At 54.7% G+C, this 27053-nt stretch overlaps 1 protein-coding gene and 1 long non-coding RNA gene across 3 annotated transcripts in view; both read left to right on the top strand.

Annotated features, from left to right (window-relative positions):
• ST8SIA5 (ST8 alpha-N-acetyl-neuraminide alpha-2,8-sialyltransferase 5) overlaps positions 1-13971 on the top strand; it is a 62128-nt gene extending 48157 nt beyond the window's left edge. For both annotated transcript variants that reach the window (XM_012932185.2, XM_004606105.2), the window contains 3 exons: positions 6361-6473; positions 9332-9424; positions 10929-13971. In XM_012932185.2, the coding sequence (XP_012787639.1) occupies positions 6361-6473; positions 9332-9424; positions 10929-11397 (675 nt within the window). In that variant the 3' untranslated portion in view covers positions 11398-13971. The remainder of the gene's footprint in view (positions 1-6360; positions 6474-9331; positions 9425-10928) is intronic.
• A 1475-nt stretch (positions 13972-15446) lies between these two features.
• On the top strand, positions 15447-19450 carry LOC129402266 (uncharacterized). The gene is made up of 2 exons (XR_008628610.1): positions 15447-16264; positions 18653-19450. It is a non-coding gene; the product is annotated as an uncharacterized LOC129402266 (long non-coding RNA).
• The last annotated feature ends 7603 nt before the right edge of the window (positions 19451-27053 follow it).

Here is a 27053-nt window from a genome sequence, read left to right as displayed (position 1 = left end):
GCACTAGAAATTGGCACGGCTGCTCCTAACAGAACATCTAAGTATCAGAGGTTTAAGTAACACAGATATTTACTTCATTCCTTCCACCTAAAATGGATGGGACTGTCCCCTCCATGTGAAAAATCTTGTGGTCGGGGTCAGGAGCGATACGTGCTTGCCTTGCTTGTGACCAACCCCGTTTTGATCCCCAACCTCTCGTCTGGTCCCCTAAGCACCACCAGAAGTGAGCCCTGAGCACAGAACCTAGAGTAGCCCTAAGCATTGCTGGGTGTGGCCCGGAAAGAAAATCATGTGGCCTGGCCCTGACACACTTGCTTCACATATGATTGGCCGTGGCCCATCTGCATGTATCGTATGGTCTGTGGGTGATGTTATAAAACACCACATGACCCTTGGCAGAAAAAGGTTTCCTTCCACCCAGTTCTAAAGTAAGCCGTGAGGTGGAGCGTGGCGGTTCCTGGTGGTAGAGTCCATGGAGCAAGTGCTCCCCATTCTTACTGCCATGACTCAAGCCTCCCCCCTGCGCTTTTGGCTGCACAGACTCCCAGGGAGGGTCCCTGAGGCTGCACTTGGCAGCTGATCCCTGTGCCACCCTCTGAATAGGAGGTTCTGGGGGACAAACTCGAAGCCACCACTGAGAGAAGGCTGGGCATGGGGGCGGGGTGGGGGAAGGGAGCTCAGCGCTGTCAGTTTGTAGAAATACTCAGTGGGGCATTTTTGGGTTTTTCGGTTATTGTTTTGTTTTGTTTTGGGACCACAACCAACACCTGGCAGTGCTCAGTGGAACATACAGATACTGGGGATTGAACCCTGGTTGGCTGTGTGCAAGGCAAATGCCCTTCCTGCATATCACTCTGGCTTCAGAGGCAGTTTTGTTTTTTTTTTTTTTTTGCTTTTTTTTTTTGAGGGGGATCACACCCGGTGATGCTCAGGGGTTATTCCTGGCTCTGCACTCAGGAATTACTCCTGGCGGTGCTCAGGGGACCATATGGGATGCTGGGAATCAAACCTGGGTCGGCCATGTGCAAGGCAAACGCCCTATCCATTGTGCTATTGCTCCAGCCCCCATGCTTAGTTTTTTTCAGAATAAAATTTGAGGCTCTGGTTTGCGGGAGAGACCCAAGACTTCCCTGTCTCTGTTACTCGCTGGAGAGTATTAGCATAACTGAGCTTTGAGGGGTCGGGTGGGGGATGTTGAGGAGTATTTGAAGGTGGAGAGGTGTCCAACAAGACCCCACCCCACCTCACAGTGCCAGAGGAAGATGAGGTGGGAGCTGCTTAGAATATGACAGCAGGTGAACAACATGTCTGACACAGGTGAAACCCGTCAGTGCCGCCCAGCTTGTTCGGGACATATGGGCTCAAGGAGGGCTGTGGGTCCAGAACCAAGGTCCAGGGAATTGGAGTCAGGCTTGCCAACTGTTCAGAGAACAGAAAAGGCTGGATAACAAATATTTCAGGCTCTGCAAGCCATATGGCACCTGTCATAACTACTCACCTCTGTTGTTTGAGTGTGAAAGCAGCCAGAGATCATGAATCCATCAGTCAGTGAGGCAGTTTCCAGTGCCACATTAGGTTTTATTAGACACAGGGATTTGAATTTTATATAAACCTCTGGGTTTTGTTTATGAGCCACACTCGCCGATGCTCAGGGATCACTTCTGGTGGTGCTAAGGGAACCATACTAGACTCTGGGGATCCAATCCAGGTCAGCTGCATGCAAGGCAAGTGCCCTTCCCACAGTCCTATCACTCCAGGTCTGAATTTTATGTCATAAAATAGTCTTGATTTTTTTCTAATCACTTAAAAATATAAAATTCCCAACTCTACACCCACTCCCCTACCCAAATATCCTTATGTATCCACCTGTCCATTCATTCATGCATCTACTATTTATCTATCTATCTATCTGTCCATCCACCTACTCATCCATCAATCCATCTGTTCATCCATCCATCCTTTCATGCATCTACCACATTCATCTACAAACCCACCCAACCACCTACCCATTCATCAATTCAATCCACTCACCTACCCGTCCACTACCTAACCATCTATCCATCTATCCACCTACTCATCCATCAGTCCAATTGTCCATCAATTCATCCATTCATCCATCCATCCATCTATAGATCCATCCACTACCCATACATCAGTAGCTCCAGCCACTCACCCATCCATCATACCCTCTGTTTTTGGCATACATTCATTTATTTGTTCAAAAGTACTTACTGTGTACTTCCTACATACCAGACACCGTTTTAGGAGTGAGGCATACAGGATGAATGAGTAGACAAGGTACTTACTCTTAGATAGCTCATATTCTACTTGGGAAATATAATGAACAAATAAGCCAATATAGCCACATAATAATTTAGGAGAACAAAACCACATGTGTTCTCAGCTGTGAGCTGTTAGGAAAATAGGTTGGGTCAGATGTGGCTGTGAGCCAAGATTTACCACCCTCTTAATTAGAGCACATCCCCTACAAGTATTTCCCCCAGGCAAATATTTCTTTGAGTTTCTAACAAATAGACCTTCTTGGTCTATTCTAATAAACAACCTACTTGGAAGATTCTGTAGTTATGGAATGGAGCATTTTTTTATTTTCTTTTTCTTTTTTCTAACATTATATTCTTTTTTTAATTGAATCACCGTGAGATAGTTACAAAACTTTCATGTTTGAGTTTCAGTCACACAATGATAGAACACCCATTCCTCCACCAGTGCACATTCTCCACCACCAATGCCCCCAGTATTACCCCCACTTTTCAATTCCTCCTGCCTCTATGGCAGACAGTTTCCCACATACTATCTCTACTTTTGGGCATTATGGTTTGCAATATAGATAGAGAGGTTATCATGTTTTATCCTTCATCTACTTTCAGCACACATCTCCCATCCTGAATGATTCCTCCAACCATCATTGACTTAGTGATCCCTTCTCTATTCCAGCTGCCTTCTCCCCCAGCTCATGAGGCAGGCTTCCAACCATGGAGCAATATTCCTGGCACTTGTGTCTACTGTCCTTGTGTGTCAGTCTCATATTATGTTATTTTATATTCCACAAACGAGTGCAGTCATTCTATATCTGTTCCTCTCTTCCTGACTCATTTCACTTAGCATGATACTTTCCATGTCCATCCACTTATAAGAAAATTTCATAGCTTCATCTTTCCTAACAGCTGCATAGTATGAATGGAGCATTTTGAGAAGTAGCTGGGTAGTCTTGGTGGAGAGATGATTGGGAAATACCAGCAGCTAACATGAAAAGCCTTTGCACGATCTCTCGAGGAAACTTGGTTTCTTCCCTTCATGATAAAAGTCAGAGTGCCACTTTCCCCATCCCCACCCCTCATGGTTCCCTGGACCATCCCTCTAGGGAAGGAGGACTGCTGAGGACGTTGCCCAGAGACAGCTATATCATGTCCTGCAGGAGCTCCTGACTCCTGATGACCTTGTGCAATGGGGTTTTCCACAAGACCCCTGGGGCCAGCCTCTGAGTGCCACAGTGCCAATGGGCCATCCTCAGGCAGGTCTGGCAAGAAGTAGTGTTGGGAAAAAAGCTGCCCAGCAGTTATGTGGGTGTCAGAGACAGAGGGACAGGCACATCTGATGCTAACAGCCCTATCTTCTTGCCGAGACACTTTTGTGTCACACACCATTACATGGGGCACAGTTGGGGACAGTTTTGGCTGTTGTGGCAGGGGTTGCTCCTAAGTTCACATGGCTCAGGACAGACACTGCTGAGCCGACCCCATGACAAAGAGCTGCTGGTCTCCAGCATCAGAAGGCCGAGCAGAGAACAGAAGTGCAGGAAATGCTCCATGTTCTCCTCCTTGTACGAACAAGAAAACTTGAACCCAGAGCAAATTGTATAAAACAGAGTTGCCAAGAGTGCAAGAAACTTGCCCATGGTTTGCTTACTTCATCAGGGGACAAAACCTGGGTTCAGCTTGGCTTTATTTTAACAACAGCCTCCAATCTTGGTGGACTCAGACTTCATTGGTTTTGCCCTGTGAGTTTTGCTTCTGGTGCAAAGACCCCAGTCCTGGGCAAGCCAAGGGGATTGATGACTGACCCTTGCCTCCAGGCCTGTGCTCTTGCTGGTGCTGGGCTGTAGGGGTGGGGGGCTCCCTCTCTCTGCAGGACTAGGGGAAGGACTAGGGCTCAGAGCAGGGATGCCGGGGAACAGCGCGGGGAGGTTTCACATGTGAGTCAGCAATCACGTCTTCCTGCCGCCTCACATGTGATCCCAGGGAAGTGTGCAGGGAGTTTTGAGGGGCAGCCAGCCCTGGTGTGACAGGTCACAGTGAGATGATGGGCTGGAGAGCATGTGCTTGGCATCTAGGATGCCCAGGTTGATCGCTGGCACCACCTGGTTTTCTGAACATTGAGTTGGTTGTAGCCCCCATACCTCGGAGTGTGGCTTCCCACAGAAAAGTGAGGTGATCACTTGCAGCGCTCCAGGGAGAGTTCTGATGCCCCCCTCCCCCTGCACCCTGTGCTCAGGGGCTCTTTCCCTCCCTGAAGAGTTCCCAGGACACGACCTCTTGCGGATCCCTCTGAGGCTTGCTCAGCCCGTGACCTCAGCCTGTGTCCCTACTGTCCCTAATGCCTCACACATGTCCCAGCTCATAGTCCTCCGCCCAGAACAGGGCAGATCTGAGACTCACCTGAAGTGACAGGGCACCTGGTACCTGGATGTTCCTCCCCGCACCCCCACCTCTGCCGCCGTCGCCTCTCCTGTCCCCACAGCATATGTGCATCCAGCATCACAGTGTTCCAGAGTATGTAGAGGCTGAGCTGGCGGCACTGGGAAACCCAGGGTGCGGGTCCCAGAGCCACCCTGTCTCCTTTCTGGAAGCCGGCAGCCCCGGGCCTGTCTATGAGGATCTGGACAAGGGCCCAGCTCAGCCTCTTTTTTTCTTTAATGTCACTGTCAATGTTGCTCATTGATTTGCTCAAGCGAGCACCAGTAACATCTCCATTGTGAGACTTGTTGTTACTGTTTTTGGCATATTGAATATGCCAGGGGGAGCTTGCCAGGCTCTGCTCTGCAGGCAGGATACTCTCGGTAGCTTGTTGGGCTCTCCGAGAGGGGTGGAGGAATCGAACCTGGGTCGACCGCATGTAAGGCAAATGCCCTACTGCTTTGTTATCACTCCAGCCCTAACCCTTTTTCTTATATAGAATTTTTAAATTTTATAAAGTAGTCCACAATATTTGATTACATTTAGTATTAAAACACCATTCCCACCACCATATTTTGGGTGTTTTCATCCTGAACCCCAATACCTATCCCAAAGCAGAACTGAAATATTATATTTTGCATTGTTTTTATAAAAAACTGCTGAAAATGCTACAAAAATGTATCCTTAGAGGAAAGAGGATGAAGATTTTTGTATTTCACCCAGGGGCCATTAAGCCCTTCTATAAGAGATTACTAACATGTTGTTAGAGATTGAGCCTTATGTACTTTTATATATGTGTGTGTGTGTGTGTGTGTGTGTGTGTGTGTGTGTGTGTATGTATCTGTAAAAAACTATTTCCCTCTGAGATTGGTTGCCTCCTCCTTTGAACTCCATCAAATGTGGTGTGGTACTCTTGGAGTATGGGTAGGGTATGTGGTATGAAGTGTCACACGGCCTCGAATGTGGCAGCGGTCCAGGAATAGGTTCACTTGTGGTGAGGCTCAGCCCGAATGTGTGGAGAGTAGCCATGAGCATGGCGGTGATTGAGTTCTGGAGGTTTTCGGCTGCTGGGGCCGGGTCACTTGGGCCAGGGAGGGCTCTCACCCGCCCCCCTCCCGAGCGTGCTGGGTGAAGCATCGTGGTGTGGGGTCCGGCAGCATGGTTATAGCGAGCATCATGTTATGCTCCCTTCCAATAGAGAAGGACATGTGATCTCGATGGTGGCTGATGACAAGGTTATCTGGTGCCAGTCAGAGGTGACTTATGAGCGTGGCTGCTGAGTTGCCAGAAACAGGGTGATACGGGCAGAGGAACTCCATTCCCAGTCCCATTGAACCCAGAGTTCTCAGTCACAAAGTCCCGCACACCTGGGTTTTCCGGGGGTTCAATCATGGATGAGGTTCGGCCCAAGCACATGGAGAGCAGCCGTGAGAAGAGCGGCTGTGAGAAGAGCGGCCATGAGCATGGCGACAGTTGAGTTCCGGAGGTTTCCAGCTCCCGGGGCCGGGTCCCTTGGGGCGGGGAGGGCAGCCCAGCCTCTTGACCTATCTTCTCTCTGCAGCAGCCAGGACCCCCTTGCTCCCTCCTCTCCTGGTCGGGGGAATGTGGGAACAGAGGGCGAGCTGCCAGTGGTGCAGGGCAGCTCCTGATGCACGTGTCCCCCCAGGACATGCCGTACTACCGCTCCCAGTTTAAGAAGTGTGCCGTGGTGGGCAACGGGGGCATCCTGAAGAGCAGCCGCTGCGGGCGGGAGATCGACAGCGCGGACTTCGTCTTCCGGTAATGGGCCCACCTTCCACACCCCTGCCCTGCCCGCTAGACGGTCACCCCCACTCCCCACCCCCTGAATGCTCGGGTTTGTGTCTCACCTTCCTTTGGGACCCAGTCTCCACATCTGTGCAGTGGGCACCATGGATACATAGACACTGAGAATCCTGGGGGCTGTCTGGGCATTGGTAAGATTCTCCGAGACACGCCCCCACCCTCCAGCCCCACATAAGTTCTCCCCTCTCGGTGGCCCCGGCTTGAACCCAGAGCAGCCTGCTGCCAGTCCCAGTTGTCAGCATGTCTCTGGTTATAATCAAGCCCGAGTCCTTCCTGCCATTTCTTTTCTTTTTTTTTTCTTTTTGGGTCAAACCCAGCAATGCTCAGGGGTTACTCCTGGCTCACGAACTCAGGAATTACTCCTGGCGGTGCTCCAGGGACCATATGGGATGCTGGGAATAGAACCCAGGTCGGCCGCGTGCAAGGCAAACGCCCTACCCGCTGTGCCATCGCTCCAGCCCCCCTTCCTGTCGTTTCTTCTTCTTTGTGCTAAGCCACATGCCCCCTCTCTTTGGGGGACCCTTGTAGAGAGAAGATGGGTTAGAATGAGCTGAAGGAAACAAGGATTTTGGGGTGCTGGAGCCGCTCACAGGGGTGAGAGGTGTGAACTTGCCCCCCATGGAAGGAGCCCTGGTGGCTGCTTTCTTGAAGGGACAGGTGGGGGACCTCTCTGACTGACTGGAGGGTTCCTGGGGTCCCTCCTGCCACTCTGGGGGGTGGGGCTTGGAGCATTTCCATCCCGTCACTCCTTAGCACATGCATTTACTGGAGCACCTTCTGGGTCCCGCTCCTGGGGGCAAGCCGTGGGAAGGGGCAGTGGTGTGGGGTGACAGAAATGTTTCTCTTGGGAGTGGGACTGGCCCAGCTGGGGCAAACCATTGGCCGTAGAGGCCACGCTCTGAGCAAGAGGCTCCTGCCCTTTGCTTGAGGGGCTCTGGATGGCTCTGCTGTCCCCTCCTCTCACCCTTGCCTGGGTAGTGGGCAGTGGACTGGCCTTGGGGTCACTGGCACAGGCTGGGAGCCCCTGCAACCCCTTTTAGGACAGCAATGTATTCAGCATTTTTTCCTTTTTGGGTCACACTCGGCAATGCACAGGGGTCACTCCTGGCTCATGCACTCAGGAATTACTCCTGGCGGTGCTCAGGAGACCATATGGGATGCTGGGATTCGAACCCAGATTGGCTGCGTGCAAGGCAAACGCCCTACCTGCTGTGCTATCGCTCCAGCCCCGAGGAATGGATTTGGCTTTGCCTCCTACAAAGCAGTGGATCTGTGGCTGCCACTCTGGGCCTCTGCTTCCTCCATGGGAACTGGGGAGCCGGGACATTGTCCGGGTGTCCGTGTGGGAGGGTCAGGCCAGGTGACAGTTTTGCAGCCCTCAGAGCCTGGAGCTCTGCTCCCACCACCTGCTTGCGGCTGGAGGAACAAACTCTCCCCAGTTACTTGGCCAGACCCTGGCCTGCAGCCATCACAGTGGCCCATTCACTGACCCAAACACCTGTCCAGTGCCTTCCCTGTGCAGAGATGCTGCTCAGCCTGTCCCTGGCGTGGCGAGGGGGCTGGAGTCAGGGGAGCTATCCCCAGTGTATGTGCCCATTGTCACAAAGGCGATTTCCCCTGCACAAGGACAGTCCTTCATGGCCCCTGCCCCTCCTGGGAGGTCCCTGCTTTGTCTCTGCCCAAGGCTGCTACACTTGCCCCCCGTGTGTGCAACTCCCCAGCACCCATAAGTGCTTCTCCCTCAAACCTCGCAGCCTTTCCCCCAGGGACTGACTCTGACCGGGTTGCCCGCTCTCCACATGCCCCACTGAACACCCACTTTCACAGTTCCTCGTTGCTTGTTTCTGTTACTTTTCCTGCACACACGTAGACCATGTGTGCCCTGCACAGAGCAAGTCTCTGTGAGCCAATCGCTCTTCAAGCCCTGAGTGTTTCTGGAGTCACAGCCCAGGCAGGGACATCCTTCCTCGCCTGCCTAACCCGCTCCGTGGTTCCGTCCCCAGCGGGTGCATCCCTGAACCATGCACTGTTGTCTGGGTGCTGCTGGGAAACCAACAAACACATTTATCCCCTTTCCCTTCTCTAGTCCACAGTGGGGCTCCTTCAGCCCAAACCAGGGGTCCCAGAGATGCTTTGCTGTCCCAGAGATGCTTTAGGGGGAGGGTCCACTCCCTGAACTTTTCTGCTGGCCTTCCTGAGCTTGGCCTCTTCAAAGCCCACAGGGAGGGTCTTGCTGTCCCTTCGGTGTTCATGGAGCCCATGGACACACCCCCTCCCTGTCACCCATCTGGGTAGTCCCCAGGGAGCTGCTTCCCCTTCCCTTCACTACATGGGCACATCCCTTTGGCTGTTCAGGGGGCACAATCATAGACGGGCGGGGGGGATGAGGACTTGATTGGGGGTCACTCCTGTCCCTCCCCCGGGGGCTCAGCATGTGCGGCACTGTATTGGTCCACTATGTCACCGACTTTCTGCCTCCCATGGCTGCTGAGCCCTTCCTGCTTCCTCGAAGAAAGCTCCAGTTTCCAGGCCCTGACCTGTCCTGCCGGGGAGTCCAGGGACCTCTGGGACTTGTTACTGCAGAGGGTGGTCTCTTTGCTCCCTCATCTTGGGACTTCAGCAAGACCAGAGACTGGACCTGCTCCCTGCGCCACAGCCCAACTGGAAGGCCCCCTTAGGGGCTGCCCTCTGCACCCTGCCCCACCTCCTTCCCGAGCCTCCCCTCACCCACTGCCCAGCACCACGGACAGCAACTGAGACCTTGTCCCCGCCCTCCCCCCATTCTGGTCGGGCGGCCTCGTTCTCTTTTGCAGATGTAACCTGCCCCCCATCTCAGAGAAGTACACCATGGACGTGGGGGTCAAGACGGACGTGGTCACTGTGAACCCCAGTATCATCACCGAGAGGTCAGTGGCCCTCTTTCTAGGCCTGCGTGGGAGCCCTCCAGCATGGGAGCAAGTAGACATCCCTGGTCCAGACACTGCACGGGTGGCCTGTCCAGGTGGGAAAGTGCCTAGGAGGAAAATGCTCCTCAATTTCAAAGCCTTCACTCATTATTTGTCACGGAGCGTATGCTGAAGGGCCACTTCTTTGGTTTTATTTGGCTCAAGGAAAGATCAAAACCTCACCGCAGCCATTTCCCACTGAAACGTGCCGACGGGTACATTGAAAAGTGCACGAACACATCATGTTTCCATGCGGACAGCCTGGTCTAGACGGCCTTCCCCTCAGGGTGGGTCAGAGAGCTTTCCAGAATGTGGGGTGGCAGGCAGCTCCGGGAGAGGGGGGTATTTAACAGTGGGAGGATGGGGTCCCTGGCTGGGTCTGTCTGTCCTTGCGCCTGCCTCAAGGGAGGGGTGCATGTGTCCGGAGAAGGGGAAGGAGCGGGCAGCGTTGGGGGATGAGCCAAGAGAGCCCTTGAATGGGAGGAAAAGGTGAGTGAGGGGCTGTAGGGGCAGGGAGCGAGGGGGCCCCTGCATTTAGCGTCCTTAGATGGGGGTGGGGATCCTAGAACACACGGTGGAGTGCATGGCAGGGGGCTCTTAGAGAAAGCCCCGACTCCCTGCCCACGAGCCCACTGTCCTCGTCCTCCCCCCAACTCCACACTATTGCCCTTTCTCCCTTTCTATGCCCGCTTACAAGAACCACATGTCTCCATGTCAGCCACAAGGGCTGATGCACATACCGGGGTGATGGGGGCTGAAGGAGCCTGGGGGTGCCCCGTGAGCACCCTGAGTCCTTCCCATGACCCATTGACCACCCTCGTCCTCCCCATGGCCCTGTGATCCCAGCGTCCTGAGCGCCCTGAGTCCTCCCCATCCTCCATGAGCACCCTGAATTTTCCTCACCCTCTGTGAGTGCTGAGTCCTCCCCCACCTTGTGAGCACCCTGAGTCCTCCCCGACCACCCTCCATGAGTGCCGCGAGTCCTCCCACCCCCATGAGCGCCCTGAGTCCTCCCCATGAGCACCCTGAGTCCTCCTCTCGAACGCCCGAGTCCTCCCTTGAGCGCCCTGAGTCCTCCCCCCATGAGTGCCCTAAGTCCCCCACATGAGCACCCTGAGTCCTCTCTGACCCTGTGAGCACCCTGAGTCGTCTCCGCCCCGTGAGCACCCTGAGTCCCCCCTCAGAGTGCCCTCCCCGACCCTGTGAGCACCCTGAGTCCTCCCCACCCCCATGAGCACTCTGAGTCCCCCCCATGATCGCCTGAGTTCTCCCTACCCCCTGAGCGCCCTGAGTCCTCTTCGACCCCCCCATCACCTTGAGTCCTCCCCGCCCCTGTGAGCGCCCTGAGTCCTCTTCGACCCCCCCATCACCTTGAGTCCTCCCCGCTCCCGTAAGTGCCCTGATCTTCCTCACCCCTATGCGCGCCCTGAGTCCCCCCCGTGGCCCTGCGCCCCCCCTCTGCCAGGTTCCACAAGCTGGAGAAGTGGCGGCGGCCGTTCTACCGCGTGCTGCAGGTGTACGAGAACGCGTCGGTGCTGCTGCCGGCCTTCTACAACACGCGCAACACCGACGTGTCCATCCGCGTCAAGTACGTGCTGGACGACTTCCAGGCGCCGCAGGCCGTCTACTACTTCCACCCGCAGTACCTGCTCAACGTGTCCCGCTACTGGCTGACGCTGGGCGTGCGCGCCAAGCGCATCAGCACCGGCCTCATCCTGGCCACCGCCGCGCTGGAGCTCTGCGAGGAGGTGCACCTCTTCGGCTTCTGGGCCTTCCCCATGAACCCCGCGGGCCTCTACATCACCCACCACTACTACGACAACGTCAAGCCGCGGCCCGGCTTCCACGCCATGCCCTCGGAGATCTTCAACTTTCTGCACCTGCACAGCCGCGGCATCCTGCGCGTGCACACGGGCACCTGTAACTGCTGCTGAGGCCGCCCTGGCCGTGGGGGCGCGGGCGGGGGCGGGCTGATCATTCCCCCTCGGGCCAGGAGCGGCTGACTCTGCCCCACACCTTGAGCTCGTGTCCTGCCCACAGACGAACATGCTGTTGGGGATCACCCCCAACCCGGTGGTTCCCCTCTCCCCCGTTTCTGGCAATAGCCTCGTCCCAAAGCACATTTCCACTCCATGTTAGCGTCTGCAAGAGCACAAACAGGAGCTGGCAAGGCCTCGAAGTGACGGGAGAAGAGGAGGGGCCGAGGGGCATGGCGGCAGGGAGTCTAGATGGACTTTAGATTCCGGGGCATCCTGGCTTTCATACCAAGGACTGCCCCCCACCAGCCCTGATAGGTGGACTTCCGTTCTTGAAACTCAGAGCTTTGAGGCCAACCCTGGGGCAAGATGTGCCCGTCAAGGCAGTGGCTCCACGAGAAACAGAGGCTTAACCATGAGCTAAAGGACATTGCTGACAAGGCTGTGCAGCAGGCTCTCCGCTGAGCATCCCCCCAACACACACACACACACACACACACACACACACACACACACACACACACACACACACACACACACACACACACGGACTCATGACTGGGGTGAGAAGGGGATAATCCAAGCCAGCCATTTGTACGGAGGTTTTCCAGCCAGGGTTATCGACTCAGTTAAGTGCTTCGTAATTGCGCTGCTTCCTCTCCTGTCTCAAGTGTTTTCAGCTCTGGACCAGGAGTTATTTATAAGATCCGTTCCTCTGACTGCCGCAGGATCCTGCTCCGTCATGCTGCTGTATCAGAAACCACCAGGCTCCCAGCGGCCGGGGGAACGATTGGGTTTGGGCCCTAAGGGCTGCACTTCCTGCACGGCACAGCCCCTGGAGTCTGGGCAGAAAGGGGCCAACGTGTCACTTCTCATCTGACATCCATTCCATGTGCTTCCCCGGAGCTGGCTCCCTAGGATGTATGTGGGCCGTGCCTGTGAGACTCCCTTGGAGAATTGCCTTAGAACTTGAGTTTCTTGGAATCTCAGTGCTGGAGAGATTTCCGCCTCCGTCCTCTCCCTGCCTCCTTGTTTCTTCTGTCCATCCCTACCACCCACTCCCTCCCTCCCCTCCTTCCTCCCTTCCTCTCCTCCTTCCTTCCTCCCTTCAGCTCCTCCTCCCTCCCTCCCTCCCTCCCTCCCTCCTGTCAATCCTTCCTTCCTTCCTTCCCTCCCTCCCTCCCTCCCTCCCTCGCTCCCTCCCTCCCTCCCTCCCTCCCTCCTTCCCTCCTTCCTTCCTTCCTTCCTTCCTTCCTTCCTTCCTTCCTTCCTTCCTTCCTTCCTTCCTTCCTTCCTTCCCTCCCTCCCTCGCTCCCTCCCTTCCTCCCTCCCTCCCTCCCTCCCTCCCTCCCTATCTCCTTCCTTCCTTCCTTCCTTCCTTCCTTCCTTCCTTCCTTCCTTCCTTCCTTCCTTCCTTCCTTCCTTCCTTCCTTCCTTCCTTCCTTCCTTTCTTCCTTCCTTCCTTCCTTCCATGTTTTCATCAGCCAGTTCTGCTCTGGTCTGGGGTTGGACTTTTGCAAGACCTGATGGCAAATCAATGTCTGTCACCTGGGGGGTGGGGGAGAGGGGGTTGCAGACATCAGCCGACTTGGCCCCTCATGCTGGGAGTCCGAGGATGAGGATCCTGACAGCACCCCAGGCACGGACCTTCCCTCCATCACCCACTTTCACAAGCAGAGCCCTAGGCCAGCTGAGGGACTGGAGAGCTCAGGCCTTCGGGGACTCGGGGCTCCTGACCCAGGGCTGCTTCCTGGCCAAGACTCTTCTTGCCTTGTATTCCTGGGGGTGATGTGTGGAGCAGGAACTACAGTGCTCAGGGTGACCTTTCACCTCTGGTCCTGTTCAGGAAAACTGCTCATGCAAGCAGCCGAGGAGACAGTCACGGCCCCAGGAGGTGGCCAGTCAGGGGCCGTGCACGGTCATGCTCTCCTGGGCTCTGCTGAGTTCTGCCAGGAGCGATTCCAGTTGCATTCTGGTTCTGGCCCCTCATCTGTCACTCCTGAGCCTAGTTTTTGAGATCATGACATGTCTGAGGCACATAGGAACCGTTTCTTCCCAGGTCAGGAAATAGAACTGGCAAGTGACGGGGGGCCAGGACACTCCTGGGTGAAGCCTGCTGTGGACAGAACCTGCTTCCAGAGCCCGCTGGGTCACCGGGTTGCAGATGGAACAGTGTTGGGGCCTGGGGGCTTGGTCCTGTAGCTGCTGTCATGGAGTCTGCTCCTACCAGGACCCTGTCACAACGGGCAGGGAGCCTGCTGGTCTTGCCCGTGGCAGTATGGCTGGGGAGGGTGGCACTTCCTGCCCATGGGACTGGCTCAAGGAGGGGGTGTGTGTGTCTTAGAACAGCTTCCTGCCACTGCCCTGGGTGTCTGCATCCTTGACGCTGTCACTCGAGGCTGTGCCGGGATCTCTGGAGTCTGGACATTCTCTCTGCTCGGGGCGGGCTTGGTGGCATGTGGATCTAAGCCATAGACACGACTTGCTATTAAAGTAGCTACGATGTCCTGCACTTGGTGTCAGGTCCTCTGAGCATCGTCTCTGCATGTCTCCTGTCGTCATCGTCCCGGAAGCTTCTGGGCAAGGAGGTGCCCACTGTCCAGACAGGGGACATGCCCAGTGGCCTTCTGGAGCTTCTGGCCAGGTATGTTTGTCCGGATGCAGAACCAGGCCTGAGGACACCCAGTGACTTGCCCATGGTCAGGCATCTCGAGGACCTGGGGCCCCCAAGCCTGTCCACCCAAAGCCACTTTGCCATTTCCCAGCCATCAAGGGGATGCCCACAGGCTGCCTGTGGCAGGACATTCTCAGGCCCTGCTCTAATGATAAACATCAGGGCCACCAGCCTGAGCAGTAGGTGCCCGCAAATCGCCCCCACAGCAGCACTGACCTGTCTCTGGAGAAGACACACCTGTGGGCACGTGGCAGCTGAGGCCAACCAACCTGTGCAGGGCAGGGGAGCCCAGAAAGGGCACACGGGACACGCCCACCTCTGGGTCACTTGCTCAAGACCACCTGGGTCTCTGAGGACTCGCCTAGCCCCGCAGCTCCCAGCACCAGAGAGCTGTGCACTCACTCGGAAGACCCCCTGCCCCCAGCCTACTGAGATGAAATTCTTGTTTGAGGAGAAGTGATTCCTCCTGGTAACACCACTGCCGTGTCTTCCCTTGTGCTGACCCTCTGCCCCAGGGTCTAAGGCGGCAGACACGAGCCTCGGTGCTCAGCCAAGGAAGGGGATGTCACAATGCCACCGCACTGCCTGCCAAGACCCAGGACCGCAGGGCCTCAGAGCTGCCCCCTAGCCCTGGTTCCAGGCCCCTGGGGGTGACCCCGAATGTCAGCAGACAGTCATGATGTATCGGATACTCATGTAGGGCCATACCTGTGCTAGGTACTGGGGACAGGGGACACAGCCAGAGGCCTCCTGGAGCTTCTGGTTGGCTGTGCTTGTCCAGATGCAGAATCAGGAGACCAGCCGGCTCCCCCGGGACCTGCGGGTTCCCACTTGGGTACTGTCCTTGGGAGGATGCCCTGGGCACGTGGGGATCAGCTCTGCGTCCTGAGCGTGGTCAACAGGGCTGTGACTGCCACGCCGTGGGGCCCCTGGCCCACCTCCTCTGCCTCCACACGTGCTCATAACTCTCCTTTATTGTTGTTTTGTTTTGGGGAAGGGTCTGATGCTCAGGGCTTACTCCTGGTTCTGTGCTCAGGGAACCACATGGGGTGCTGGGGATCAAACCTGGGCCGGTCGAGAGCGAGGCAAGCATCCTCCCTGTGCTACTGTCGCTCTGGCCTGGAACTCTCTGTTTGGATGCCATAAGGCTCCCCACTCTCCTCTCTGAATGCTCCTGGCCAGGCCCCTTGGTGGATTCCTCCAAGTTTCCTTGGGGTTCTCTGCTCTTTCTCGGACTGTGTCCGCAGAGATCTGTAATCAGGGCTGGGTGTGTGTGTGTGTGTGTGTGTGTGTGTGTGTGTGTGTGTGTGGTGTGTGTGTGTGTGTGTGTGTGTGATTGTGGGGTGTGGCCCCGAGACCCCTGGGCACTGCTGGGAAGTTTTCTCCCATCACCAGTCACCACGTGGACTCTCTCCCCACCCCATGTGCTCCCCTTTGCCAGGGCTCTCTAGAAGCTGGCTCATGGGGCCTCTTGCCCACGATTGCCTCTTCCTGCAGAGGCCAGGGGTACCCACAGCTGGCTGTCAGTGGGCACTGCTGCCCCCACCCAAGGATCTGAGGTGTGTGTGTGTGTGTGTGTGTGTGTGTGTGTGTGTGTGTATGTGTGCATTCGAAACTCAGAGGCAACCTCAACTGCCTAGTTGGCGGCAGTGGCAGTGTAGAGCAGTGGTCTCCAACCCTGGGTCCAACCCAGGGTCAGGTGAGGAGGTTGGAAGCCCCTGGCCTGCCACCTGGTCAGAGGCACGTTTACTGGTCTGTGGACATGCTGGTCAGGGTGGTGTGTGGTGTGGAGGGCTGGAGGACGCTGCCCTCGACCCAGCCTCTGCCCTCCCTCCTGGTATCTGGCCACTGTCAAGGGCGCTGGGGGGTGAGGCCAGGACACCGGCCTCTCAGCTGCATGAGGATGGAGTAACATTGAGCTGCCTTGGCCAGCACGGGTACAAGCTGGACACCAGAAAATGCAGGGCCCTATACGGCCGCCACCATCATCCCTGGAGACACCTGGGCTGACAGGGAGTGTGTGGCGTGGAGCCTGTCCTACTGAGAAGGGACACAAGGGTCCAGCCTGGCCATGGGGCTCAGGATTTGGGGCCAGTGATGCCCGGGGCTGCTGAGCCATCCAGAGCACTGCTGGGCGCTGCCTGCCACCAGGTGAGTGGGAATATCTAACTTCAAACCTAACTGAGAGGGTTTAAAAAATAATTATATATATATGTATATGTACATATCACTTCACTTGTATCACTTGTCATCCCATTGATCTTCGATTTGCTCGAGCGGGCGCTAGTAACATCTCCATTTTCCCTGTCACATGCGAGTGTAGCCCAATGATATCTGTTTGCTCCAGGAACAGGAAGAGCCTGTATATATAGATATATATATATGTATGTATATATATGTATGTGTATATGTATATATATACATATACACATACATATATATATATATATATATTTAGGAGACCACACCCAACAATGCTCAGGGCTTATTCCTGGCTCTGTGCTCAGGGATCACTCCTGGTGGTGCTCAGGGAACCGAATGTGGGTTTGGGGATGGAACTGGGGCTGTCTGCATGCAAGGCAGACACCCTCCCTGCCCTACTATCTCTCCAGCCCCAGGGGTTTAAAATGCTTATTTTCTCTCTTCCTGTTCTTCCTTCTTATTGGGGACAGGGCAGAGGTCATACACCTCCATGTGAGACTGAGGGTCTCAGTCTGCAGAGCCGCCCAGCTCACTCTCAGGCATGTGAGCCAGTGCCAGGGGTGGAACTTGGGGCCTCACACACTTGTGAGGCCAGTGCTGTACCGTTGAGCCATCCCTGAACCTCCTCCTGACCCCACTGGAATCTAGGTGAGAAAGAGCAAAAATCAGACTCCTGGTCGTGTGTCTGCAACGTCTATGCACAAGAAACCACAGTCTGCTACTAAAGAAGCAACGAAGGTCGGCTGCTCAGGAACCAGCCCCCTTCACAAAATCTGGGGTGGCCACTTTTAAAGACCCATGTCTACTTCTCACGGTGGTGAAATATCCATGATGGAAAAGTCTTCCTCTTGCTGGTTCGTGCCCATTTGGGTCATGAAGCACATTCACAGGGCTCCAGCATGCTTTCTGTCTCCCCAAATGAAAAACCTACATCCACAAAAGCACACCTGCACCCTGTCCCCAACCCCCACCTCTGCCAGCCACCATCCTGCTTCCTGTCTGTGCCTTCCTGCTATTCTAGGAACCGCATCAGCGGAATCACAGCCTCTGTCGTTGGGTGACATGTTAATTCCGTAGAGAATTACTGCGGTGCAAATAGTCCTTTAAGAAGGACTGTTGTGCTTCCGTGTCCCTAGAAAGAATTCTGATGTTGACTTGAACCAACCGTTGGTCAGCTGGCCCTTGGCTCCTGGCATCTGCATCTTTGCTGGGGGCTGGGGAATGGGGGGACGGGGCAGGACTGGTCTCACCTTGCTGGCAGGCTCGGATGTCCTGGCCGCCAGTGTCAGTAGGGTTCTCAGCCCTGTTTATTTTTTTTAATTTAATTGTTGTTATTTTTTGGTCACACCTAGCAATGCTCCAGGGTTGCTACTGGCTCTGCACTTGGGAATCACTCCTGGTGGTGCTTGGGGAACTATTTGGGATGCCGGGGATAGAACCTCGGTCGGCCGTGTGCAAAGCAAATGCTCTTCCAGCTGCACTATCACTCCAGTCCCTCCAAGCCCTGTTTTCATTGATGTAGTTCCCCTGGGTGACTTCATCTGTGAACCTCCTTCTCCTCCTCCTCTTCCTCATTGTCATCGTCATCGTCATCATTGTCCTCTCCTTCCTCCTCCTTTTCCTCCTCTTCCTCCTCCTCCTCATTCCCCTTCCTCCTCTCCTTCCTCCCCATCCTCCTTCTCCTCTTCTTCCTCCTCCTCCTCCCCCTCCTTGTTCTCATTCCGCTTCCTCCTGTCCTTCTTTCCTCCTCCTCCTCATACCCTTCCTGCTTCTCCACTTTCTCCATTTCAAAGAAAACCAGAGAGGAGTATATGCTAGTGTTGCTTTGCTTTTGACACAAAAGCCAGAAATCAGCCACTCTCTCTCCCAAGATTGGAGCCGGTTTCCTTGGCAGCACCATACTTCTCTTTGCCTTTAATTTGATGACTTGCTCAGCTTTGAGCTACAAGTGTGATGGTGGCTCTCAAGCCTGTGTCTACCTGGGGCTTTCCCAGGGATCTTTGAAAAATAACCCCCGGGCCAGATCCTTGCCTTTCCAGAGAATCAGGTTCAGTTGACCTGGCTGGGGCCCTGTGCCTTATAAGTGACTCTCACACTCATTCATTTTTATCGTTGTGTAGGGAACACGATCAGGTAGCATTAATGCTCTCGGGTTTGATGGACAAAGATTTTGCACCTTCACCAACATGCTCCAGATGCCCCACCACTGTCCTTGCATCACGTTGGAGAGGGACGGTCTTCATTGTCCTGCCACTGCTCGTCATCTCTGCTTTGTAGTTAAAGCCAAAGGCTTATCATCTCTCCACTCATCGATTTCCTTCTTCTGTCTCTCTCTAGTCCACAGATGAGTGGAATATCTGGAGTGTGTCCTCCCTTCGAATGATCTCACTGAACACGATGCCCTCCAGTTCATCCCTGTAGTTCGAATCGCATGGTTTCCGCCTTCTTGTGGCCATACCCGAATCCATTGTGCTTATTGTGCTTACAGATGATACCTCTGTGCGTGCCCCTGCTGTTGGGTATTTGGGCTGTTCCCATAGCCTGGCTGCTGTGCCAAGTGCTGCAATGAACATAGGTGTGCATAGAGCTTTACAAATTAACGTCTTTGTGTTTGGGGGTGGGGGTAGAGGTCAAGAAGTGGCATCATTGGGTCATACGGAAGCTCTGTTCTTACTTTCCGAGAAGGCGCCATACTGTCTCCCATAAAGACTGATCCAGACGGTATTCCTTTTTCCATCACAACCAACCATCCCTGCCAACCCTGGCCACAGTTCTGTGCTTGGGGCTTGCTCTTGGTGGAGCTCAGAATACAAGCAGTGTGGGGAATGGAACCCGGGGCTCCCACATGTAAAGCTGTGGTGGCCCATGGAGCATCTCTCTGGCCCCTCTCCACTATCCTTTCACTAGCTCAGCCTATTCTGCAGTATTTTCCTCCTGGCTGATGGTGGGGAGGAACTGATTCAGATCTGAGACTTTTCCAAAGCCACCATTCAAACAGCCTTTTCTGTTTATGTACATTTTTTTAAATTTTGTGGTGGTGAGAGATCAAACCCGGGGCCTGCTACAGAGCTATTTATGGAACATTTTATTTTCTTTTTAATTGAAAAATAAACTGCATATCACGATGGTAAGATATACAGTTACAAAGTTGTTCATGAAGTTTCCATCATGCAATATTCCAATGCCTGTCCCTTCAGTGCACATTTTCCGCTATCAATGTTCCCACCACCCCACCCCCCTGCAGCCTGCCTCTATGGCAGATACTCTCTCTCTCTCTCTCTCTCTCTCTCTCTCTCTCTCTCTCTCTCTCTCTCTCTCTGTCACTCGCCCTCACTCATTTTCCTTTTAGGCATTGTGGTTTGCAATACTGTTACTGAAAGGGTGTCATGCATATCACTTTACCTCTTTTTAGCACTCAGTTCTTGCCCAGAGCGATCATTTCCAACTATCATTGTCATCGTGGTCCCTTTATTTTGAAGACTAAGTATTATAAAATGGTGCCCATAGATTTTTCTCCCAGAGATAGGGGCCTCTGAGTGTGCCAGAACAAGGCATTCACACAGTTGGGACCAAAGTGTATTTTATCACAGGAGTAAAGGCCTCAGTGTCTCTGGAGCTTGGGACCAGCCTGTGACAGGTGAGAGCCACTTTGTGGCTGGTTCTGGGGCAGGCTCAGTGTCACACTGTGCCACCAGCAGGGGGCACTCCCGGCCTGCTGGGCAGGGGGCATGAAGGCGAGGTCCAGTGTCAGCCCTACGCCTACTCCTGGAGAACAAATGGGAGCTGGTGCTGAACAAGCACTCCCAGGGCTGGGCGGGCGTGGCCAGGGCTGGGGTCTCCTGTGCTCTGCCTTCCTTTCCACCTCTGTGGGAAAGGGTTTGAGATGAAGCCAGCCCGTGTTGGCTCTCTGCAGAGGCCAGCGCTGGCCCTGCCCGTGGAAGATGCCCAGCCGGTGGGCCTCTGTGAGAAGTCAGTCCACGTGGCTTCTGGGCTTCCTGGGTGCTCCGCCTGGAGCCTGCGAGAATCTCCAAAGCCCTTGAGGTTTGTTAGAGGAGCAAATGGCTTCGGTTGTGTTGAGACTGAAAAGGGGCCCAGGAGCTGAGACAGAGGCGGGGCAGTTGTCTCTTTGGCCTGATTTGATCCCAGACACTGCACAGGGCCCCTCAAGCACTGCCTGGAGTGACCCTGAGCATTCAGCCTGAGTAAGCGCCAAGCACCGTCAGGTGTGGTCCCCGAACTAAACACTGAAAACAGACAAGAAAGCAAAGCTCCCCCACCGCACCCCTCCCCGGGTCCGGGCAGCTGAGTGCTCAGAGGACAGGACTTTCATTCCCTGCCCCAGAGACTGGCTCTCAGGCTCTGCCTCCAAGACTAATTTTTTTTGCAAATACTCACCTCCATGACATCCTCTGCAACTTCAGGTTCGAGTCCAGTGGCCCTGATTCTGGACAATTAGGTGAGCTAAGAGAATGTCCCGGCCAGGCACACAGCTTGAGGGTGGGGTGCATGCCTGGACCGTGCAAGGCCCTGGTCTGATCCTGGCACGCATGTCCCAGTCCAGCCTGTCAGCTGCAGCCCCGAGGATCCCGGAGAATGGTAAGAACAAGGTGCCAGGCACAGCCAGGGGGGGCACCGCTAACCTCACAGAATGGCACCACATCCCAAAAGGATGCATTTCAGAAAAGAGAGGACATCCAAAGTCATACCTGGAGAAACCGCAGTAACCCTGAGGGCACCAACACCCCCCACACACACACTCACACTCACCCCACTCCCTGGGATGCTCACCACATCCCAGAGGAAGATTCATTTTACAACCTGGCCAAGAATGTGTGCCCACTTTATTGCTATTTTTTTTTTTTTTTTGCTTTTTGGGTCACACCCGGTGTTGCACAGGGGTTACTCCTGGCTCATGCACTTGGGAGTTACTCCTGACGGTACTTAGGGGACCATATAGGATGCTGGGAATCCAACCCAGGTCGGCCGAGTACAAGGCAAATGCCCTACCCGCTGTGCTATCGCTCCAGCACCCATGTGTCCACTTTAGAATGGGCTCCACCCCCCTCCCCACATGCATTTCTAGAAAACATCCAGGGTGTCCTCGGTTCTATTCAGACACAGGAGACGCCTTGCCTGGTGATCCAGAACAGAGAAGGGGAGCAGGTTCTCCGTGGGACTCCATACTGCTCCCCCCACCTCCAGGTGACCCCTGGCACGGGCAGGGATAGAGGGCAGGAGGCAGGACCTGCTGATAACTCCCGGTCACTGCTCACTGTCTCCTGGCCTTGCCATATCTTTAGGAGGGTGGGTGGGGGCAGGAAGCCCAAGGAAGGCGTGGTCCCGAGCTGGCAGGATTGGGGATGGGTGCTGAGCTCACCCCAGGCTCATGGGGAGGGGGCTGAGTTCTGAGCTGCCCATCACGGCCCTCAGCTTTCTTCCTTCTGGGCACACAGAGGAAGCGGCATGGGGGCAGCAGCATGGGGACGCCTCTGCTCCTGGCTCCTGAGGGGAAGCGGGTATCTGCGGCCTCACCGAAGGCGCCAGTCGAGCAGCAGGAGGGAGAGGGGAGCCACGAAGGGTGACCTGGAGTCTGGGATGGATTGGGGAGAAGGAAAGGGGGCTGGCGACCGTGTCCTAGAGTATTGGTAGATTGGGAGGAGCCTCCGGACAGCCCTGCTGTGCTTTCCCCGCAGGACCCCGCTCCCTGAGGTGGCTGACCTCTGCACAAGACCCTCTCTCCCAGGCTGCTCCTCCGGACTGGCAGAAAGGGGCTCCCAGAGTCTATTCAGGGATTTTTCAGGCTGCCTGGGGCCTCGGGGCCGGCAGGTTCCGTGTCCCCCCTCCCCCGACGCCCTGAGATCTCCCTCCTGTCTGAGCCCCAACTCTTCCTCACAGCCAGATTGCTTGAAGCGTGACATTTCTGGAGATGGATTTGCATTTTTTTTAACACTTTATGTATAAATGGGTGTTCGGTGGTGTGCTTGGAGTCAGTTTTTCCCTGCCACCTCGCTCCCCAGATGCACCCCGAATGCACCAGAGTCAGCATGGGGCTTGGCAGAGGCCCCATGGGAGCCTTTTGCCCCTTGCAGGTTTGCTGCCCTCTCCAGGAGGTCCTGCAGAGCCAGTGAGGCTGCAGGGCAGTGGGGGAGGGGGGCGCAGCCCAGGGCTTTGCACCCGCTGCAGCTGAGTGGCCTCCTGTGTGTGAAGACAAATTGGCTTGTGGCTGCCCCGTGTCCCCACCATCCCCACCAGTCTCAGGAGCTGAACCTCCAGCCTTCTGCCAGGGAGAGGAAAGGGGCGACGCAGCAGGAGGCGGTGGGGGCTCTGCAGGGACACCGGCTCTGGAGAGCTCCACTGCGCCCCTAAGTGGCCGGCTCTGGAGAGAGCTCTGCTGCCCCCCAGGTGGCCGGCTCTGGAGACCTCTGCTGCGCCCCCAAGTGGCCGGCTCTGGAGAGCTCTGCTGCGCCCCCAAGTGGCCGGCTCTGGAGAGCTCTGCTGCGCCCCCAAGTGTCCGGCTCTGGAGAGCTCTGCTGCGCCCCCAAGTGGCCGGCTCTGGAGAGAACTCCAATGAGCCCCCGAGTGGTCGTCAGGGTCTCCGGGCTGTTCTTCATTCATGCCAACTTTGTCCCAAGTTTCTAGGGCTTCTACCTGAGCTGTGGCTGCCCTTAAGCTATGACTCGGCGGCCTCAGAGCAGAATCAAGGCCTTGGAATCTGTCACTGTGTGCAAAGGCCCTAAATTTCCTTCCATTAGTCCAGTCAAGTGGTTCATGTGGCAAAATCTGGCCCTCACTCTACGTGTGTATGCGTAAGTCTATGACTGTATGCATATGAGTACATGAACCTGTGTATAAACATGTATTGTCTAGATATACGTGCATGCATGTTTACAGGTATATACATGCACATGTATATACACATGTGTAGGCATACATTGCATATACTTATATGCATGCACAGGATACGTGTGTGCATTTATATATGTGTATAGATGCATACATGCATGCATTGCACACATGTGACTATATATAGTATTTATGCACACATGTGCTATACACATGTGTATGTTTGTATATTTATGTACACACATGCTACACATATGTATGCATGTATGTAAGCATATGTAAGCACACATGTATGACCCATATATTATATACATGTATTCATATACATGAAGTTATATACACATGTGTATGTGTATGTTTATGCACACCTGTATTATACACAAATGTATGCATGAGTTTGTATGTATCTGTGTATATTTAAGGGAAGTGACTGGTGGAGATCCAGGTTTTGTGAGGAGTATGGAGCCTCTGAAAAGTTCTGGGGAGGTATATGAAGATGGGGGCACAGTCTGAGCAGGAAGCAGGTGGGCTCACAGCAGGGCTCAGACAAGTCCATGGAGCCTGGAATTTATGGGATGCAAGGGGCAGGAGGACATGGAGAGAGAACCACAGACTTTTGTCAGAGGAGGGGGGACCGCTGAGGGCTGGGGGCACCTGGGAAGGTGGGGTGAGGGGCAGTTCCGCCTCTAGAAGAAGAGCGGCTCTTTCCAGCCCACAAAGCTCAGAGCCACTGCCTGTCCCCAGCCCAGAGCCACTGTCTCCCAGCATTGAAAACAGGGCTAGAGAGCAAGACACATTTGCTCATTCAAGTGCAAACTGTCTGCTGGGGGTGGTGAAGACCTGCTCACCCCACAAGCTATCTGGAGTCCCTAAATCTGCATCTTGGGGATGCTCATAACCCTGGTTTCTGCCAGCTCCCAGGGCTACCCTCCTGTGGTACCCTGCCTTCAGACTCATGCTTATGAACCTGTGTTCTCTCACCACCGGGTATTGGACACAGCCCTTCTCTTGAGCTCCATGATCATAGGACCCAGGTTGTGTGGAGGGAAGGGATGGGAAATGGGACTAAGGCGCTTGCCTAGTGTGAAGCAGGTCATGGATCAAATCCCCAGCATCATCTGTGGTCACTCCACACCAGTGACCCCGGAGAACAGGAGAAGGAGTAAGCACAGCTGGTTGTGTACCCCTTGAAAAAAAGACTGATTTGCTGTAACCACGGAGAGAGGGGTCCTGAATTGAAGTGGGTTTTAGAGAATGATCAGAGGACAACCTTGGCAAACTTCTGGGCTGGAGTTTACCAGTCAGAGGGCAAACTGGGAAGATCTGAGTCCAGTGTGAATGGTTAGTGTGTGTGTGTGTGTGTGTGTGTGTGTGTGTGCGTGTGTGCAGGGATGGGGAGCAGTACTCACTGGAGGGGTGGGCTGGTATAGGAGGCTGTGGATATGGGCTGAAGTCACTGGTTTTCTAGGAGGTAGCAAGGAATTAATTTATGTGGAATAATTTTCTAGAAAAATGAGCCTGGTTGGGAGCGAGTGAGGCTGCTGGGAGTGAGCCACCCTGGTGAGAGTGTGAGCCTGCTGGCCTGGGGCAGAGCAGAAGAACTGGGCTGGGCACCTACCATGGGCCTGAAGGAAAGGTGGATGGAGGGGATGAGCTGGACCCCTAGGCAGTGGCTCTGTGTTTCAGATGGAGACACTCAGACTATGGCAAGCAGAAACAGGGTGAGTTAGAATCCGGGCAGAATTCCTCAGGGGTGGAGAGGAGATGGGGCACAAGAAGGAGAGAGGGATCATGTCTTGAGGAGGGTTCAGAATATTTTTCTGAGAGCCTGGGAAACCATTGCAGTGTAAACCTATGGGAAGCAGGTCTAATAGACATTATTAGAATAGTTGACCCTACTGATTATTTTGGGGTGGGCTCCTCAGCACCTTTTAGGGACTTCAGAGCCATGACTGGCAGTGTATGGGGGGGGGGTGGACCACGCAATGCCTGGCATGGAACTTGGGGCCTCGTGTTTGCCAGACCTGAGCTTCTGTCTGACCCATGATCTGACTGATTGGCAGCTCTGGGGACCCAGCTCAGGGTCTCACAGACACAAAACTCATGCTCCAGCAATGAGCCACAGTCCCGGTCCCAGATCTGACTCATTTTGAAGTGTGGTTCCCCTGCTATTTCGGGCCGAGTCCTGCTTCCAGAACCAGATGCCCGGGGACGACGGGGACTCACATGGCAGTGGAACAGAAACACCCGAACAAGACATGCTGGTTCCGAGAGCCCAGCCCAAACTTTATCCTGCAGGGAGAGTGGGGAGCACACTGAGAGTGGAAGGACCCTGGACTCCCTTCAAACCTGTGCCCTCCCGCTCCACACACTTGTCATTTGCTCATTTCTCGAGAGTCCCATTCGTGCTCTGGAAGAGGTACATGATAGGGGTGCATTGAATTTCTCTCCACATCCTTCGTTGTGGAGAGCCCGGCTCTAGCTGAGTTTAGGTACCAGATGCGCTATCAGAATAATGTCGAGGGCACTGGTGTCCTCGGGGCTGGCCTTGTCCTGCCACCATGACTCTGAGAAGAGCTTTCCTGGAGCTGCTGCTTCTGCTGGGCCCCTGAGTGAGTCCCTGGAGCACAGAGTTGCCCCAGACTCAGTCAGCCATCCTGAGTGTGACTTCTTGGAAGTGTGTGATGGTTTTGTGCAGCTTTGGTGGCTGACACAGATAAACATGCCCCATCAGCTTGTCTGCACCTGAAGACTGGCAACTGAAACCACACTGGTCCATCAGCAAGAGTGTGTTCACAGTGCTGCAGATGATTAATGTAGGCTGACCGTCAAGCAAGCATGGACCGCAGCTTGCAGGGGGAACGCCCTGGACTCGGGCACAGTTGGAACCCAGGGATGCCTTCAATGTAGCTACAGGGTGGGTTTCCAGGTGAGAGGAGGTTGGGTTGCCTGTAGTCAGGGCTAGAACTCCACTAGCATCATGAACTTCTGCTACTTTTGGCCACCCAGCGCTGAGTGTCCAGCCACAGAGCTAGGAGTGACATAATTACGGCTGTAGGAGCTGAAAATTCCCCTTACTGGCCTCCCGCCACCAGAGGGCGCATGACTGGGGCTCAGCCCCTCTTGAAGTCCTGCCCTGGACTCTGAATTGGCAGAAGGAAGCAGAGTCTGGGTGGTAAGGTGGGAGAGTGGAAGGGGATGGACAGCTGAACCCCACCCTCCCAGAATTCCTTCCCAGTGTGGTATACCCCCCTCACACACACACACACTTGGTTCTTAGCTCTTTGGAAATTCTAAAATATCTGCCCCGCCCCAACCATTAGTGTTGAAAGAAGTAATTTCTTTTCGTTTGTGTCTTTGCAGCAGTGCCAAAGGAAAGACCCCAGGGCCCATCCCGGTGATACTCCTACAGGCAGTTAGTTAGGGGCTCAAGGGCTTGGTGCTGTTCTGACTCAGTGCTGCAGGGGGACCACTGGGGTCATTCCGGTGGTGCCAGGGACCATACTCGGGACCTCAAGTATGCAAAGCATGGCTTCTGGCCCTTTGAGCCATCTCCCTGCCCCTCAGCCCCCCAGTGTTCATTTCTCACTTCTAATGCTTGCAACCCAGAATCGTGGCTGAGAACATGTGGTTGCATGAGATAGAAGTGAGCAGCTCTGAACCAGAGAAGCACGCAATCCACTGAGCAGCAGAGCAGGGTGGGGAGGAGACAGGGCACTGAGACTGCTGTGTGTGCACGCACACCTCTGTGTGTGTGTGTGTGTGCGTGTGTGTGTGTGTCCACACGCAGTGGCACAGACCAGGGCCCCGCAATTACCTGGTCTACCCTGGGTGTTTGTATCGAACTGCTAAAAATCCAATATCAGTTTTATCAACCAGCGGGAGATACTGCGTT

Source organism: Sorex araneus, chromosome 2 (genome assembly GCF_027595985.1).
Source record: "Sorex araneus isolate mSorAra2 chromosome 2, mSorAra2.pri, whole genome shotgun sequence".
Lineage (NCBI taxonomy): Eukaryota > Metazoa > Chordata > Mammalia > Eulipotyphla > Soricidae > Sorex > Sorex araneus.
Note: the sequence above shows the minus strand (reverse complement) of the source record. Positions and strands in the feature narration are given on the sequence as shown.